At 40.0% G+C, this 19,808-nt stretch overlaps 3 protein-coding genes across 3 annotated transcripts in view; 2 read left to right on the top strand and 1 right to left on the bottom strand.

The window, feature by feature from the left end:
• The window catches only part of LOC134660228 (uncharacterized), a 54,780-nt gene extending 54,072 nt beyond the window's left edge, over positions 1-708 (top strand). The window contains exon 20 of the mRNA XM_063515967.1: positions 545-708. Within this exon, the coding sequence (XP_063372037.1) occupies positions 545-696 (152 nt within the window). The 3' untranslated portion in view covers positions 697-708. The remainder of the gene's footprint in view (positions 1-544) is intronic.
• LOC134660076 (uncharacterized) overlaps positions 1-3,814 on the bottom strand; it is a 76,696-nt gene extending 72,882 nt beyond the window's left edge. The window contains exon 1 of the mRNA XM_063515775.1: positions 3,515-3,814. Coding sequence (XP_063371845.1) covers positions 3,515-3,668 — 154 coding nt within the window. The 5' untranslated portion in view covers positions 3,669-3,814. The remainder of the gene's footprint in view (positions 1-3,514) is intronic.
• Positions 3,815-4,135: 321 nt separating this feature from the next.
• Positions 4,136-19,808, top strand: part of LOC134660241 (ATP-dependent RNA helicase abstrakt) — a 29,416-nt gene continuing 13,743 nt past the window's right edge. The window contains exons 1-8 of the mRNA XM_063515987.1: positions 4,136-4,453; positions 5,109-5,291; positions 6,459-6,626; positions 7,369-7,558; positions 10,347-10,483; positions 12,336-12,433; positions 16,088-16,251; positions 18,025-18,094. Coding sequence (XP_063372057.1) covers positions 4,234-4,453; positions 5,109-5,291; positions 6,459-6,626; positions 7,369-7,558; positions 10,347-10,483; positions 12,336-12,433; positions 16,088-16,251; positions 18,025-18,094 — 1,230 coding nt within the window. The 5' untranslated portion in view covers positions 4,136-4,233. The remainder of the gene's footprint in view (positions 4,454-5,108; positions 5,292-6,458; positions 6,627-7,368; positions 7,559-10,346; positions 10,484-12,335; positions 12,434-16,087; positions 16,252-18,024; positions 18,095-19,808) is intronic.

The following is a 19,808-nucleotide window of genomic DNA, read 5'->3' as shown; positions in this document are numbered from 1 at the left end:
GGACTAGTGATTTGTAATTGTATTATTTGTAATTGTTTGTTTGTGCCTGATTGTTATTTGTAATAGTTATATGTGCCTGTTTGGTATATGTTAATGTTAAGTTTCATGGCGCATTGGATCTGTCTGTAAGGTCATGTAAACATTTTTCAAATAAATAAATCATATACTAACTGTTGACTCCGAGTTCGCTCAGATCAGACTCCACCATGCAGCTCTAGCGATACCCGGGGCGTCCGACAGGACGTCCACCTGCTAGGCGGCTCAGGTACGCTCTTTTCACACTTCGATCTTCATCCATTCTCTTACGATTGCCTAATCTGTACCATTATCATCATCTGTTCCCCCTATGATGTTTGGTTCAGCTACTTCGCATCAACACATTGTGTGTTTGGTAGCATTGTGGCCTGATATTTTATTGTTTATTATTATCGCTTTGATATATTCTATATCTAGCTCAATACGTATATGTATGTATACCCGCTGAGGTCGCGTCGTGCAGTTTGTCCAAGCCATGTACATGAATTAATGTGTCTCTCTATTCCAGGCTATCTAAACCCGGCATCAATAGCAGCCATCACGCTGGGCATATTCCTGGCCATCGCCATCATCCTCCTCATCATATTCCTCATCTACTGGTGCGTGAGGAGACGGAAGGAGTCAAGGGAACTGCCTTATTCCACGTCTACCAGAAATTAAATGTTTAAGTTCGCTTCGGCAATTCTATGTTAAGGCAAAAGGAGATAAGTCTGTTGTCAGATTTGACCGACCACACTAAGTTTGCATCGTCTTGTCCCTCAGGTAAATTTGGCGAGCGACTTTGCGAACGAAACAAAACAAAATGCAACTTTGTTCCAATTGGATACGATTTAAATTTCATCAAACTGAATAAGTACTATATGTAGGACCTTGGGCCTTACGAGGATATAACTATTTAAAAAAAATCTAAGACATAACTAGGAATCATCTCGGCAGGACCATAGAGAAAAAAATACATAGATTGCTCACTCCATACATCAGTTTTAGTACCAAAAAGACTATTAGCATCTAGCATCGAGTAGCGGAACTATCAGTACTGCTACTTGACAATAGATGTAGCACCGACCGGAAAGTCTTATGCTGTTGAGATAAGACTTTCTGGTTGGTGCTACATCTATTGTCAAGTAGCAGTACTGATAGTTCCGGTACTCGATGCTAGATGTAGACACTGAAATTAATAGTCTAACTGATGTATGGAGTGAGCACTCTTGTCTTACTTAAATTTCTCTATGGCAGGACAGACAAAACTTTGAAAGAAAAAATTGCGGTCAAATCGGTTTACGATGCAACAGATACATAAACATGTATCAGATAATTATATCGGAGCGGCCAAGGCGTTCACAATATCTGAACAAGTACTCTAACGCCTTGACAATAGAGGCGTGTTCAGTAGGGCTAAGATGGCCGGCTCTTTATCATTTGTCACCATGGCTGTCACGTTCTAACAAATATGTAAGTGCGAAAGCGACGCATGGCATGACAGGTGATAAAAATACGACCATGATACCGCTGCAGATATTTGTGAGCACCTTGGCCACTGATGGTACTTATAAACCACATTTAGCGTCAAGGGTTAATTAAAGAGATAATAAAATAACGTATTTTGTAAGTCAAAGTCTTAAACTTTTAGGAAAACGGTCAAGTTAAAATGACTGTTTGATGTATTTTTGTATGTATAGAAACCAATGTGATGAGTGTGATGACAAAGTAGTTAAAGGCACAAAATGTGTTTAAATATATTGTTTGTAAGTTACCTATACGTAAATTAAGTTAAAATTAAGAGTCAGACAGGTATTTTAGTATTTTGAAATATGAACAGCTGACAATTCGGATTCTATAAAGGACCAACAAATAGGCAAGGCAACTGTCGCCGCCGGCAAGGAGCAAGCAGCAAATAACGATGAGTGAGTGTTCTATTTCAAAAAAAATGTGCTGTCTTCGGGTAAGTCTCGGTAGCTAAGTTGGCAGAGTGATGGGCTGGTATCCCAGAGTTGAGAGTTCAATTCTAGCCCTAGACAGTGAGTTTTTCAACTTTTCCTTAAAGTATTTCTAAATTTTAAAGCTGACTTTATATTTATAAGTATTTAACACTAGAAATAAACATTCCCAGTAATATAAGTTTCGAAATTGTCTAATCTAAGCATTTTTCCATAATACGGGTAGTACAACTTGTTGTATTTATAATTATATTTTAATATTTAAGTGTTACTAATTTTCCGAGCCATATTATTTGTAAAATTGTAATTGCAAATAAAAAATTATAATATATTTTTGCGTTTTATTATATCTCGGTGACAAAGCCGCGGGGCAAGTAAGTCTAGATTGTTTACCTGTTTTCTAATGCTAAAAAACCGAACTATAAGGAACTTTTAAAATGGTTCCAAAAAGTGTCAAGACACTGCCAAAAAAAAGAGCTAAGAGATGAAGAACCAACATCTAAATTGTAACTATTTAAGATGATTCATACATTTAAAGAAGTGGTAATGTCAGGCGTGTCTCACTCCGCGATTTCGTCGCTTTGCTACAGGTAGCTAAAAGTACATCCGTTCGGCCCCACTTTTGGGGACAGCCATAAGCCGCGCGTGGCGCTCTCGCCACCTAGCGGCCATATCTGTGCTGATCGTAACAGACACGTTTTGTTAGAGATTGAGTCTTTTGTACTTAGTACTATTATTTATTCTGTGGTAATGTATCAAGTGAAAATAAATGACCACTTGTGTCAATAGACTTATTATATCAGCATGATAATAAAGCAGTATGGTATGAGCCAAGATAGCAGATTCAGCTTCCCAACAAAATGCCCACTTTTAATGTTTTTGAGTGTAATTAAGGGCTGCCATTCTCTTAAGTTGCCGATGCTGGGCAAAGTTTGAAAATCTGTGAGATTTCAATAAAATTGTAATATTCTCTGGGTGTTAGAAAATTACCACATTTCTAAAGTCAATAGGGAGTCATCTGGGGAAACTTGCAGATAATGATATAAGATATAGAAATGCAGATAAAAATAAACAAAGTGGTATGTGTATATTGTGTTATGTGAATAGTGTTGTGATAGTTACTTTTAAAGAATCAACTGTGTTTACTCACTATAGTAATATCATCAATCAATCGCTGTATTTTACGTAATTTAGAGTGGAGGAAATTGTCAATTTCCGGTATGAAACCACTCTCAAATGGGGCATTCTTGTAGGACTTGTAGAGGAATGACATTGCTTTGTTCAACTGTTTTTTTAGTTTTGTTAAGAAATTATTTTAGTTTGTTTATGTTTATGTAATTTGTATTACACTGTTGCCGTTCACTGAACTAAAACACATTTAAAATAGCATCCGGACACGATAAATAACTCGCAATTTAGGCCAAAACTCCTTTCATGACAGTTGGAGTTAGAAAATTTCGCGACAACTGATTATTATGTTTTCAGGTGCCAAGGTCGTTGTAGTTGTGTTTCATGGGATAAAAATAAATAATAGTACTCACCTTGTCTCCCGATCGGCTCTTGGGTACGGGAAACGGGCAACAACACGGCGTTGTGCGTCAAATCCTCAATCGACAGGCCAGTCACGGCTGTCGATAGCAGAGGATTTTTCACTATACCCCGACTCGTGTGGTCACCAAAACTTTTGTCAGACATTGTGTCACTATATAATTATTCGGTCGAAACAGTATTTCTCGTGAATTTACTCATTTGGAGGTCGCAAAATGCAAATATAATTACGTGAAATTACGTGTCACTTGCATATTTTGACGTTTTTATGACATTCCTCATTTCCTCATTACTGGCAAATGTCATTCCAAAATGCAAAACCAAACCTGTAAGGAGGCTACAATTGGGATCCATTTTATCCATGAAACAGTTGTTTATTTTTGGAAAACTTTGAAAGGCTGCTATGAAAAAAGTTTTGATAAAAAAATTACAATTTCAAGTTGAAAGAATGTATTTAAATGCAGCTAATTTTAAATTAAACGTTGAATTGTTATTGTTATAATTCTAGTGACAAACAAATAACAACCCTCGTAAACGCAAATCTCTTCCGTTTCACGCTCGTGAAATGGCTATTTCCACTTAACTGGGCTAATTGTAAGCACAAACATTACGTAGAATGGAATGTAAAGCCACGAAACGTCAAAAGTTTTAGGTTATGTTTGTTTATTTACGAACTAGATTTCGAAAATTATATTTATAGATCGTATAAACCATGGGTGATAAACAGTCAGAGCCTCCTCCTCCAGTGAAGCGCTACAGGCGTGAGGAAAAGTCCTCAGGGTCCGAGGAAGACATCGATAACTATGAACCCTATGTGCCCGTGAGAGAACGTAAAAAACAACAATTGATGAAGTTAGGGCGCCTCGGTCAGGTCGCCGCTGAAGTCTCCGCGGAGACCAAAAGCTCGAGCGACAACGATCCAGATGATGAGAGTAAGTTTCAGCATTAAAAAATATACGTACGTGTAGACCACCGACCTAGTATCAAACGTTAAGTAGACAATTGTTTATATACGGTTTGTTGTGTAAACTGCTTAGTTTAGTTTGTGGGTTCTACGTTTTTCTGTTTTTATTGACAATATAAAATGACCCATCCTCTTTGTACTATCCTCTGTCCAAATCTTTGATTGATGAATTGATCTTGCCTTTGTTGATGTGCACAACCAGTGTATGATTTCATAATAATTACCTACATAATTTCTAAAATAATATTGCTTCAGCACATCATAATTAACAATTACTTCAAAATCTGTTTATCCTCCTGAGACTTAATGTACATTACAATGTACATATTTGTGCAATCTAATTTGAACCTTTCGTGAACCAAATAAAGTAGCATTTCTTTTGTTTCATTGCTTTTTAAAACAAACGAAATTCGTCCTAATTTACTTATAGGGCTCAATTTAAAAATTTGAAAACTTTATATGCTGGGTCTTACAAGGTTAAATTTTCTCCAGACTTATTTAAAATCCACAGCCTACTTACTAGGTATGTGTAAACTTTTTGAATTGTGAAATAAGTAAGTTGAATTGAAAACCTTTATTTTTAAGTCAGACCATAACGATTAACATTTCTATAAATGTTGCAGCATCTCAAGAAGAATGGGGTCGCCGCTACAATGTATCACTCCTAGACCAGCACAGCGAGCTCAAGCGGTTGGCCGAGGCCCGGGCTCTGAGCGCAGCGGAGAGACAGGCGAGGGAGGAACAGCATATACTAGAGAGTGTTGCGCAGAGTAAAGCTCTCATGGGTGTTGCCGAGTTGGCTAAGGGTAAGTTTTTTTTATGGCCTGGTTAAGTTATCACTACTTATCACAGACTTATGAATCTGGACGTCGTAGGTTTTAATTTATTTGTGTCTTTATTATGAACTAGCGACCCGGCAGCTTCGCACGGGTTAACGGGTTAGTTGAGCATGTTATAAATGTAAGTAGTTTCTGAGAGGGTAAATTTCATGCAAAAATACAATTGTAATTTATATGACATAGGTGAAGCTAACATAATTTTAGCCTTCCCACAATCAAAAAAGGCTATGAAAATATATGAAATTGTTAACCTAGGCATTAAGCGTAGATAATAAGAGTTGATTTGTTTTGCTATGTCACAATAAGGGTGACATTTTCAATTGTGAAAAAACCCTTTTTTCTTTAATAAAGATTAAAAAAAAAAAGTAGTTTCTTAAGTTAAAAGATATTCTATTGTTGTATAAAATCTACCGCGGATGGAGTATCGAGACAAACCTTACTGGTTTACCGATACTTTTGTAATTTAAAAAAATAAAATAAAAAAAATAAAAAAAAAACAAACCTTCCTTGTGAATCACTCATCTATTAAAGAAACCGCATCAAAATCCGTTGCCTAGTTTTAAAGATCTAAGCATACATAGGGACAGACAGACAGTGGGAAACGACTGTGTTTTATACTATGTAGTGTAGTAATGTTTGTTTCTGAAAGAAACCCATTCGTTCCTAAGTCTATGTCATAATAAATTGTGTGCTCGTATGGTTGTATGCTCCAGGAGTGCCGGCAGAGGTGAAAACTCAATTACTACTGCAAAATGTCTGCAGCACTATGTATAATTGAGGTTAACGCCATCTAGCGTTATTTGGTCGCATTACTTGAACCCCCTAAGCACATCACTGTTAGTACTCGAGTTATGTTAATACCAGAGGGAAACTCACTAGATGGCATTTAAATCAATAAAGAAAAACTCAATGACATTGTTCGATCAGGTCACGTGTCCGTCTTACGTCTTACAAATCTTACCTCTTGCGAGTTTAACATTTTTTCCCCACCTCAAAAAGTGCACAGCGCCGCTAAAGAAGTTTTCACTTCAAAAAATAAAAAAATATGACGTATATTATGACACCTCCTCACTTTGTTCTATTCACGTCAGTACAGAGTTAGCTTAGACTCTAAAAGATCTTTATTTTTTTCAGGTATACAATACGAGGAGCCCATCAAGACCTCATGGAAGCCCCCGCGCTGCATACTGGAGCTGCCCCCGGAGCGGCATGACCGAGTGAGGGATCAGCTGATGATCCTGGTGGAGGGGGAGGATGTACCGCCCCCTATCAAGACCTTTCAGCATATGAAGTTTCCTAAAGGTATCATCTTCAGCTGGTAAAATTATACATACTTATTATAATTGAAATAAGTAATATTAATTAATTAATCTTACTAAACAGTTTAGCAATACAAGGCAAATATGTAGGTGTGCTTTTTTAGGGTTCCGTACCTCAAAAGGAAATCGGACGGACAGACAGACAGTGGAGTCTTAGTAATAGGGTCCCTATTTTACCCTTTGGCTACGGAACCCTAAACAACAATGGTGGCTAACAAGGTATTCATGTTATGTACTTACCTCAAGTGACTTATGTAAGGAAGAGCGGTGTCTCCCAACACAAGCATTTATTTTGCTTACAGCACAGACAAGACATCCTCTAGACTGAGTATAGTAGCGCTACCACCTCTGCCACAAATATACGGTAGTTTTACTCCATGTTCGAGTCAAAGTGTCTTTGTGTGACGTCCGTGTCTTTGAACGGACCAATCACGGCACGGGATTCACCTCGTCCCCCGCACCCCAGTATTTTTGGCAGCATCGGTTTCATGAAATAATTGCTCTAAACTCCGTCTATAGAGGATTCCTAAAGTCTTTTTTTTTATTCCGTAGACTAAAATGACATTTCATATTATGAAATGACACATGATGTTCATACTATGAAATGTCATTTTAGTCTACCGAAAAAAAAAAACTTTAGTCTATGGCTTACAGGGAGGCTCTATCCCTTTGATCATACTGCATGTGTTTTGTTGAATAAAGATTTTTTTTAATTCATATTGCAGGCATCCTCCGCGGGCTAGAAGAGAAGGGTATAAAGAAACCCACCCCCATCCAGGTGCAGGGTATACCGGCGGTGCTGATGGGGCGCGACATGATCGGGATCGCGTTCACCGGCTCCGGGAAGACGCTGGTCTTCACCCTCCCCCTCTTGCTCGTGTGTTTAGAGCAGGAGATCAAGATGCCATTCATCAGGTCAGTCAGATTTTTAGACATGGTTATCATACCATGTTGCAGGCATCCTCCGGGTGCTAGAACAGAATCCCACCCCCATCCAGGTGCAGGGTATACCGGCGGTGCTAATGGGCCGGGACATGATCGGGATCGCGTTCACCGGCTCCGGGAAGACGCTGGTCTTCACCCTCCCCCTCTTGCTCGTGTGTTTAGAGCAGGAGATCAAGATGCCATTCATCAGGTCAGTCAGATTTTTAGACATGGTTATCATACCATGTTGCAGGCATCCTCCGGGTGCTAGAACAGAATCCCACCCCCATCCAGGTGCAGGGTATACCGGCGGTGCTGATGGGGCGGGACATGATCCTCCCCCTCTTGCTCGTGTGTTTAGAGCAGGAGATCAAGATGCCCTTCATCAGGTCAGTCATCAGAAATTTTTAGACATGGTTATCATACCATGTTGCAGGCATCCTCCGGGTGCTAGAACAGAATCCCACCCCCATCCAGGTGCAGGGTATACCGGCGGTGCTGATGGGGCGGGACATGATCCTCCCCCTCTTGCTCGTGTGTTTAGAGCAGGAGATCAAGATGCCATTCATCAGGTCAGTCGCCATCAGAGATTTTTAGACATGGTTATCATACCATGTTGCAGTCATTCTCCGGGTGCTAGAACAGAAGCCCACCCCCATCCAGGTGCAGGGTATACCGGCGGTGCTGATGGGGCGGGACATGATCGGGATCGCGTTCACCGGCTCCGGGAAGACGCTGGTCTTCACCCTCCCCCTCTTGCTCGTGTGTTTAGAGCAGGAGATCAAGATGCCATTCATCAGGTCAGTCGTCAGAAATTTTTAGACATGGTTATTATACCATGTTGCAGGCATCCTCCGGGTGCTAGAACAGAATCCCACCCCCATCCAGGTGCAGGGTATACCGGCGGTGCTGATGGGGCGGGACATGATCCTCCCCCTCTTGCTCGTGTGTTTAGAGCAGGAGATCAAGATGCCATTCATCAGGTCAGTCGTCATCTGAGATTTTTAGACATGGTTATCATACCATGTTGCAGGCATCCTCCGGGTGCTAGAACAGAATCCCACCCCCATCCAGGTGCAGGGTATACCGGCGGTGCTGATGGGGCGGGACATGATCCTCCCCCTCTTGCTCGTGTGTTTAGAGCAGGAGATCAAGATGCCATTCATCAGGTCAGTCGCCATCAGAGATTTTTAGACATGGTTATCATACCATGTTGCAGTCATTCTCCGGGTGCTAGAACAGAAGCCCACCCCCATCCAGGTGCAGGGTATACCGGCGGTGCTGATGGGGCGGGACATGATCGGGATCGCGTTCACCGGCTCCGGGAAGACGCTGGTCTTCACCCTCCCCCTCTTGCTCGTGTGTTTAGAGCAGGAGATCAAGATGCCGTTCATCAGGTCAGTCGTCAGAAATTTTTAGACATGGTTGTCATACCATGTTGCAGGCATCCTCCGGGTGCTAGAACAGAAGCCCACCCCCATCCAGGTGCAGGGTATACCGGCGGTGCTAATGGGCCGGGACATGATCGGGATCGCGTTCACCGGCTCCGGGAAGACGCTGGTCTTCACCCTCCCCCTCTTGCTCGTGTGTTTAGAGCAGGAGATCAAGATGCCATTCATCAGGTCAGTCAGATTTTTAGACATGGTTATCATACCATGTTGCAGGCATCCTCCGGGTGCTAGAACAGAAGCCCACCCCCATCCAGGTGCAGGGTATACCGGCGGTGCTGATGGGGCGGGACATGATCGGCATCGCGTTCACCGGCTCCGGGAAGACGCTAGTCTTCATCCTCCCCCTCTTGCTCGTGTGTTTAGAGCAGGAGATCAAGATGTCATGTCATCGTCTGAGATTATGAAAAATAATGCAAAAAGACATATTTAAAGGTGCAGTTTGCAGGTGCAGGGCAGGTGGGTTAATGTACGGAACCCTTGGAACGCGAGTCCGACTCGCACTTGGCCGGGTTTTTTTCTATTCTTCCTTCAATTATAGTCTTTATGTAAGCATCGTGCCGTATCAGGTGCCCCAACATGCGTTCTGTTCTCAATCGTTATCAGCAAGGAACTCTTTTCCCCTACCAATTCCCCGTTATAAGTTAGGTCCCCACTGAAAATCAGCGCTGCGGTTTACCGTAGCATTACGCTGAGTGGGGGTGCTTTTTAACGTCTATCTCTTATATTTATACTACCTATGTATTTAACTGGATTTTCTTTCTTTGGATGTATTTTCTTTCTTTCAAAATCCAATACTTCCGTATTTGTTTTCCTCTCTTTCCAGCTTATGCCTTCCATTCTTCTCTATGTCCACATTTCAAAAGCGTTCAATCTGTCCCTATCACGCTGGGTTAATGTCCACGTCTCGCTTCCATAAGCCTCTTAATAATATAAAATATGGAAGCTATTTGCCTGTTAAGATGTTATAGTTCGTTTTTTTTAGCATTAGAAAGAAGGTAAGCGATCTTGACATGTCTTTTAATTGAAAAACGCTTTTTAAAAATCAGTATTACTCACTATTACTTACGAAAGCAGAAGAATATAAATGATCGTATTCGATTCATAATTGTTACATATTTGCCGTAACTTATTTTTAAAACGTGTTTTTCGATTAAAAGACACATCAAGATTGTTTACCTTTTTTCTAATGCTAAAAAAAAACGAACTGTAGGATAATTCGATATTTGTTGATTATGTACCAGGCGATAAATGGGACACTTCTCCAAATTATTTTTTTAAGTATTTATTATATCAATAATTCCCACTAATAATATGCAATTTTGTTACAGAAACGAGGGTCCGTACGGACTCATAATTTGCCCGTCCCGGGAGTTGGCGAAACAGACGCACGAAATAATACAACACTTCGTTAAACACCTCAAGATGACCGGCATGCCGGAGATCAGGAGCTGTCTGGCTATTGGGGGTACAATATTAGTGTAAGGCCTGAGTGGACGCTTGAGTTGGGCGTGCAGCGTGGCTGTGGGCTCACGCGTGATGTGAGCAGCGTGCACTAAGGCCGCTCCTATACGTGCGCATTTGTTTAACATGCACGCCGCACGCCCCGCCCCGCTGCACGCACAACAAGAGCGTCCACTCAGGCCTTACACTTATGGGTTATTCATAAATGGCTGCTAACTTAATGAGGTGATGCTCGTCGTTTGTCCCTATCTGTCGTTATTAGGGCATGCAGTACCGGTCCCGGTACCAAGAATTTCATTTCCCGGTTCTGGGCATGGCCGGAACCGGGATTCCCGGTTCTTCCCGGTTCTCAAGGCACCTTTTGATTACTTTTAAGAAATTGTTTGTGTTAGCGTACAATCTTTATGGATGACTTATTTTCATATAACTAATTGCATAAGAATTAATAAATGACTTATTTTATTATAAACAAACACTTAATTGGCGTTACAACCTATTTTACGTAATTAACCGGCACACTTTGCCTCCGCCTGGGCCGAGCCACACGGCCGTAGCGTAGTCGATGCACTCAGCACTATGACGGCACCGCCTGCCTGCACGAATGTCTACTTTACTAGGTTACTTTGTCGGGTTATTTGGGTCCCCCGTTTCATAGCACCATTATTAAATGTTATATAATGTCTGGAGCTAAAGTACTAAAACATTACTACTATTGAAATGGGAATAAATAGTCATATCATGAGAACCGGGAAGTACTGGTACCGGGTCTTCAGTACCGGTTCTTTTGACACTATAAAATTCCCGGGAATTCCCGGGAATATGAGAACCGGGAATTCCCGGGAGCATGCCCTAGTCGTTATGCCATAGAGAGGGACAAACGACGATCATCAGCTGATTAACTTATCAGACTTTTATGAATAACGCCGTCAGTATTTGTAGCTCTTTGAGCTGTAGTGTGATATGACACGGCATTTTTTTTTAATTACATTAAATTAAAAGCCAAATTTTTGTTATTGAAAATACAAATAATCCAAATTAAATACAATATCAATCCACAGCGCAGGCTTGGTCATAGTTGCTACACACAAAAATATAGTTGGTCAAACCAATTTGTCAATCAGTAAGAACCAGGAAAACTATACTCATCCTTTTTTTTTGGGTGCTAGTACTAGTGTAAGACAAAGATAATATGATTCTCTCTGTCTATGTTTGAAATGAGACAGTACTTTGACAAACTATAGTATTAACAACATGCTTCGTCAAAACCACAACCATTTTGTAAAATTTCCAAAAAATGAATCACCAAAATTCAAATTCTATATTATATCTTTAATGACAAAATATACAATAAAACATAAAATAAAAATTTAAAAATACATAACTTACACTAAATCTAAAAGTAATATGGGGCATTATCTATGAAAAGGGACCTTATTGTCGATGGCGCTTACGCCGCACAGCGTCGCGCGGCATTGTATTTATATCGGAGCATCGTTAATAATGGCGTAAGCGCCATCGACAATAAGGTCCCTTTTCATAGATAACGTCACATATTATACTCAAACGTCAAAGTAATATTTACAAATGTCAAAAAAAGCTACATTAAGGGGCCCACTTATTACCAGTCCGCCGGACTGTCAGTTGTTCGGAGCTGTCAACTTTTTGTTCTAACTGACAGGCCGATATCGTCCGGCGGACTGTTAATCAGTGGGCCCCTTTACATAATTATCAAACCTGCTCACAAAATTTCACGAGAATCGTTCGAGGAATGCGCCCAGCAGAAGACATTTTTGTACGAGCTGAAACGGAGACCTCCGCTTTCGCTCGGTCGTTAAAAATATGTTGGTTCCTCGCAGGTGTGGCGGTGTCGGAATGTATGGAGGTGGTGCAGCGCGGCGTCCACATCATGGTGGCGACCCCGGGGAGGCTTATGGACATGCTCGACAAAAAAATGGTAAATAACTAGAGATGCCACGAATATTCGGCAACTATTCGGTATGGGTTATTCCCACTAGTTACCACCAAGTTGTTACCAGTGGTAACTACTGGGATTTTTTTTCCCACCTTTTACCACTGGTAACTACTGGGAAAAATTATTCCCAGTAGTTACCACCAACTCGGTTTAGTGGTAATTACTGGGAATTTTTATTCCCAGTAGTTACCACCAAAATTTTGTTAGAGTTAAATACTAATAAAAACAGTACAAAATAGTATAGTATAAATATAGAGTAGAGTAGTGGTATTAGATGGGAAAAAAATTCCCAGTAGTTACCACTGGTAACAACTTGGTGGTAACTAGTGGGAATAACCCTTCGGTATTCGGCCTATTCGGCCACTTTGCCGAATATTCGGTATTCGGCCGAATGTTGCCTACTATTTGGCCGAATACCGAATATCTGTTGCCCCTACCTAAAAAAAAAAATTACACAAAAAAAATGGCCAAAAATTAGGTATACAATACAATACAAATACTCTTTATTGCACACCTCAATAAAAGAAGACTACAAATAAAACAGAACAGGTATATTTCATATTTAAAATGTAATATTGGAAAGTTGTTAAATAGTAAGACCCTTTTTAAGCATTTGTTGATTATGAAATATTTTATTTTTGTCATAAGTCTGATTTGATTGACTCTAACTACAATCATTAGGTTTTACAAAAAATATATCTTATGTGCTTTATTGGCGAACAGTTTTCATAATAATTGTGACTCACAATGTTTGCATCTCATGCCGAATATTCGGTATTCGGTCGAGAGAGTGGCCGAATATTCGGTATTCGGCCAAAACCACTATTCGGGGCATCTCTATAAATAACTACACCTTATACCTTATTGTTCTTTTCTTTTGTATCTTTTTACTGAGCTGTGCCAATAAAGAGTATTCTATCTATCTATCTTATAAAACAATGTATCCCGCCGCGTCTGTCTGTTTGTGTGTTTCTGTGTAAACTCAGAAACTACTGAACGGATTTTCATGCGGTTTTCACCTATCGATAGAGTGATTCTTGAGGAAGGTTCGTGTATAATTTGTTAACCTGTGCAAAGCCGGAGCGGGTCGCTAGTATGAATAATAGTATAGTGGGCGAATATTTAAACGGTGATTAGGATAGGACCTAACAAGTAGGTATATATGTAGACATAGATTTTGCTTAGAAATATAATTGTATAAAATTCGTGCTTCGAAATTGACAGCTGATTTAGATGGCGTTTAGGGCTTCTTGTGCGGTCACTATAGCTGTCAAAAGTTGAAGATTGACTATTCAGTTATAACCAGAGATCGGACAAATTTGGTATCGTCTTGGGTCGTCCCATTCGTTTTTCGTCAAGTTCTTAAATTAGTCCTATTCTGCTTTCGTCACTCATTCTACATTGAAAGCCACCGACGATTGTGACGAATGTAGAATGAGTGACGAAAGCAGAATAGGACTAATTTAAGAACTTGACGAAAAACGAATGGGACGACCCAAGACGATACCACAAATTTGCGTCATTGCTCGCAATAATGTGGAGGACATGACTCCAAAATGTAATAAATAATTAATCATTTAATTAATTTCTTACCTGAGGTTTAATTTTGATTCCTAATCAATAAATAACACAAAGATTTCTTATAATGTAAATTTATTAAAAAAATAATCAGTATGTTTTCCAAATTTTCTGAAGGTATACTCATTTTTTTTATATCAAAAATATATTTAAGTGCTATTTATTGACTAGGGAACAAAATTCTCAGTTAAAAAATTTATCAAAATAATTTTATGATTAATTATCTAATCAAATTTGGAGTCATGTCCATATTATTGCGAGCAATGACACCAATCTGTCCGATCTCTGGTTATAACAAAATATACATACGAGGGGTATTCAAAATATTCTCGGTATGAGAATGAAAACAAACAAGTACGAAAAGTTTGATATTTTTATTTTTCAATATACTCCCCCCCTATGTTCATACACTTAAAAGATCGATCAATTATTTTTTTTAATCCCTCGTAAAAATATTTTTTATCTTTCGTGTAAAAATGCTCCTCCACTGCCGCCTTCAATGCTTCATCGTCAGAAAATTTATTTCCACGCAGATCCTTTTTAAGATTGGGGAGCAAAAAGAAGTCGCTGAGGGCTAAGTCCGGACTATACGGTGGGTGAGTAACAGTTTTAAACCCACATTCAACAATAGCTGCCTTGGCAATATGAGCAGTATGGACGGGGGCGTTGTCATGCAGAAGCAGAATACCTTTGGTTAACTTTTCTCGCCTCTTTTCTTTAATTACATCCTTTAATTGACGTAGAATGTTAGCGTAGTACTGTCCTGTGATATTTACACCTTTTTCTTTATAATCGATTAGTAATACTCCTTCACAATCCCAAAATATCGTGGCCATGACCTTGCCAGCTGAAGGGATGACCTTGAACTTCTTGGGATGAGCTGAACCCTTAATGTGCCACTGCATGGACTCTTGTTTACCCTCTGGGTCATAATGATGAACCCAGGTTTCATCTCCAGTAACTATTCTTTGCAGCACCTCATCAGGATTTTCACCGCACAGGTCAATAAAATCGGAACAACAAGCTACACGCATGTCTTTTTGAAGCCGAGTCAGCATTCGCGGAACCCATCTTGCACTTACTTTTGACATATTAAGATGGTCATGTATAATATCATGTACGGTACCAATAGAGAGATTGGTTACTTGTGCTATAGATTTTACCTTCACTCGACCATCTTCCAATATAAGTTTTTCCACTTTATCAATATTTTCTTGTGAAGTAGCTACTACAGGCCGGCCAGGTCTAGGGTCATCTTCAATACTCTCCCTTCCGCGTTTAAACTCGCTTGACCACTTTTGAATGGTAGATAAAGAAGGAGCAGACTCACGGTAAACACAATCCATTTCCTCTTTTATGGTTTTTTGATTTTTACCCTGTTTTGTCAAGAATTTTATCACGCATCGATGTTCTAATTTAGTTAACATTGTCAATTCGCACATGATGTTCATGTTTGTTCAGCAATTGCAGAAAAACAAAAGACCATCTCGGTTCGAATTATACTTTTTTTTAATGTCAATGAATAAACCTTAGCGGCCAGTAACGAAAGAAATTTTAGAAGAGGTCGTAAGATATCAATACCGAGAATATTTTGAACGCCCCTCGTATAGCACCGCTACCGTATACTTCATCTGTCAAACCCAATTTACGATTCTTAGGGACCCGTACCACAAAAGGCAAAAACGGAACCCTTATAAGATCACTCGTGCGTCTGTCTGTCCGACCATTTCCCCTCCACTTTATCTCCGAAACTAATGGGTCTATAATTTTGAAAAAAAAAATACACAAAATAGTTCTAGCAGAGGACGGTGGTTCGATTCCCGGCACTGGAGGCCTGGGTCACTTTTTCTTATGTCATATACATTTATTTCAGTTTAAAATAGTTCTTTACTTTCAGATGACAGGAAAACCTATTAGAAATGTGCAGTCAAGCGTGAGTCGGACTTAATGTGTGTAATGCGAGTCCGACTCGCACTTGGCCGTTTTTTATTGACTTGACATTAGTCTCACAATCAATAAATATGTGCCTATAATGTATGTCTGTTTATCTATTCCCAGATACGTCTAAACGTGTGCCGGTACCTCTGCATGGACGAGGCAGATCGCATGATAGACATGGGTTTCGAAGAGGACGTGCGGACAATATTCTCGTACTTCACGGGGCAGAGGCAGACTTTGCTCTTCAGCGCCACCATGCCGAGGAAAATACAGAACTTTGCCAGGTAATAATAATTAGAGATGCACTATCCGGTATCCGGCCTATCCGGCCGTTATTTTAGTATCCGGCCGGATACCGGATTTTTTTATTTTATTTAAGCCATTTAATTCCTTAATAAAAAATATACATAATTATTTCATTATTAAATTAAATAATAATAAATTATTAAATTAAATTAAATATTATCAAACTAATGTACATGCAAGTTTAAATTGTAAAATTCTATTCAATAATTTAGTTTGTATTATTAAGGACCTCTTGACGAGTAAAGGCCTCCTCCATTTTACTCCACATTTCCCTGTCTTGGGCTATTGTTACCCAGTCGTCGCTGGCAAACTTTTTTAGATCTTCTGTCCATCTTCCCAGTGAGTGGCCTGGCTTTCTTTTACCGGGAGGTCCCGCCCATGTAGTGACTCTCTTAGGGTCACTTGCACCATTAACTAACCCGGGGTTAAACCTGGAGTTACCATCATTACCATTACAATTTGACACTGGGTTAACGGTTTAACCGGTTAACCCCGGGTTAGTGGGGTGGTGCAAGTGGCGCTTAGTCCATCTTTCGTTGCTCATTCGTGCTACGTGGCCCGCCCACTTCCATTTTAGTTTCTTGCAATGTGATAGAGCGTCGATAACTTTAGTCTTTTCCCTTATAGCCGTATGACGTTGTTTGTCTCTAAGTTTTAGGTTCATGATGCTCCGCTCCGTGGCTCTTTGACAAGTTGTAATTTTTCTTTTCGTGTATGCATTATATATCCATGTTTGGCTTGCGTAGGAATGACAAGGTAGGAGACATGAGTCCAGAATTTTCTTTTTTAGTCTTAAGGGTATGTTAGACTTTAGGATACCGGATACTAACCTACTATCCGACCGGATACCGGATAGTAAAATTAACACATTTTGGGGTAAAAATGGAATCTAAAAAACTATAAACGAACTTACTACGTAATGACATGATACTAAAACTCGTTACGATCCTAGAAATGTGTCCGCGCTAACTATCACTACGAAACAGGTCGAAACCTGCACGACGCGCACCTGCAAAACTCAAAATATAGGTATAGTTCCGCCGGCCGAATATCCGATATTCGGCCAGTGTCCAGGCCGGATATCCGGTATCCGGCCAAACAACTATCCGTTGCATCTCTAATAATAATCATTAAATTCCAACAGCTCGATCACCAAAAAAACCGCCCAAGTGCGAGTTGGAGTCACTAGTAAATTCATTATTCAGAGACAATTTCAATATGGCGGTTTGTTTACATAGTTAGCAAGTTCCATAGAACGACCATTGACATATATCTCAGGACTGGCCTTACGTGCACTAAAATGGTACTAGTTCAGCGGTGTGACTCACGAATTTGAGCCAATCGTGTAGTCTAACGCAACTAGTTGCGACCAATCGCGCGGCCGCGCGCGCGTGATGCGAACTCATCAACCAATCGCGTTGCAGCGTTTTCACACCGCTGTACTGCATTCATATTGCCCGTAAGCAGGCATGTCTCACTCCGCGATTTCATCGCTCTGCCACAGGTAGCTAAAAGTACATCCGTTCGGCCCCAATTTTGGGGAAAGCCATAAGCCGCGCGTGGCGCTGTCGCCACCTAGCGGCCATATCTGTGCTGATCGTAACAGACGTGTTAGAGTTAGAGTTAGAGAGTGAGTCATCTGTACCTAGTACTATTATTTATTCTGTGCCGTAAGGCTAGTCCTGAGATATATATATATGTCAATGGGAACGACCCTTTAGTTGTAAATGTTGATGTATTTTTGTCATCAGGTCAGCGCTTGTCAAACCCGTTACTGTAAACGTGGGCCGCGCTGGTGCTGCGTCGCTCAACGTACGACAGGTAAAACACTTAATTTATTTATTGTTTACTCTATGCCTGAGACTTATACTTGTTTTGTGTATGGCAGTATTGTGATAATTTTTACTATTTGTATATAAATTTTTGGATTTCACGGGCCTATAAATCCCGGTCTTTTCATAGGCTTGCGTGGGATATAGATACAACACGTAGAGGCCCTTCGGAGAGCTTTAATGTCATGTAGAACGCCTGCTGGGACCCGTTCACAGGTGCAACAATAGACACCCATGAACCGGTCTCAGCAGGCGTTGGGACTATTGTAGAAAATGTGAACAGTATGGATTGAAGTTTGGGGTAACAACTGACAATGAGACTGGGTTATTGCAAAGATTGAAGAAGCTTGTACAATGGGCTGTGCTCTGAAGAATTGTTTGACATGATGCCAACGGCCGCTTTCTATCACCGCACCGCTCGCCATCGGCAGGGTGTTCATCCACACACCCTAGAACCTAAATGGTCGCGTACTGTGCGGTTTAAGAGGAATTTCCTCCCGCGGACGCTCCGGCTGTGGAATGAGCTCCCTTCCGAGGTTTTCCCGAGGGTCTACAGTATGGGGTTCTTCAAAAAAGGAGTGTACAGGTTTTTAAAGAAAGGTCGGCAACGCGCATGTAACACCTCTGGAGTTGCAGGCGTCCATAGGCTACGGTGACTGCTTACCATCAGGCGGCCCGTATGCTTGTTTGCCACCTATGTGGTATAAAAAATAAAAAAAAAGATGTCGGATAGTAGAAAGATAAATAATAAACTATTTTTTTTTTGTTTTGTTACTTTTAAAATTTTAATAACAAATTCCCTGTAGTTTTATAGTTATAATTAATTAGTATAATTTTAGATTTCGTTTTAATTGTATAGTTTTTAGGTTAAGTTTGATCTCACTGCGATGCGATAATTAGTCAATGTTACCCCATAATTGTCATACATATCAGTATTTATTACCTTTAAAATGTGTTTAGCGTAAGTTATAATATGTATGATGTGGATGTACTTTAATAAATAAATAAAATAAAAAATAGTTTTACTTATTATTAGATATAGCAATACTGAACTTCGCTCTATTTTACTTAATGGCTGAGACCTACAGTTCGTTTTTTTTAGCTTTAGAAAAAAGGTAAACAATCTTGATGTGTCCTTTTATTGAAAAACACTTTTGAAAAATAAGTCACTGCAAATATTCAACAATTATACTTGGTCAACCAGATCTTGACAGTAGAAAAAGGCGGCAAATTTGAAAAATGTAGGCGCAAAGGGATACCGTCCCATAGAAAATTTGAATTTCGCGCCTGTTTTTACTGGCAAGATTTGGTTGACCAGCTATATGAATCATATACGATTATTTACATTATTTTGCTTTCATTTCAAAAAAGCGTTTTTCAATTAAAAGACACGTTAGACCTCATTCGCACGAGCGCTTTTTCAACGCGCGTTAAAAAAGCGTTTGAAACGGAAACGTGTATTTATTCATTCGATGGCGGTAGCACTTCTTATCAGGCGTTGTTGGATTTTCAACTTTAAGGCTTGGTCATTAAATCGAATTTAGCGTGCGGGGAGATTTAAGCGCTTGTTTAACGCGCGTTGAAAAAGCGCTCGTCGAATGGGGCCTTATGATCGTGTAGTCTTTTTCTAATGGTAGGTACATGTTCTCATGCTGTCTTTTTAAAATTCTGCTCATGTAGTTTTTAACAAAAAAAAAATAACT

The sequence above is a fragment of the Cydia amplana genome, chromosome 26 (assembly GCF_948474715.1).
Source record: "Cydia amplana chromosome 26, ilCydAmpl1.1, whole genome shotgun sequence".
In the NCBI taxonomy this organism is placed as follows: domain Eukaryota; kingdom Metazoa; phylum Arthropoda; class Insecta; order Lepidoptera; family Tortricidae; genus Cydia; species Cydia amplana.
This window is presented reverse-complemented; position numbering and strand designations above follow the sequence as displayed.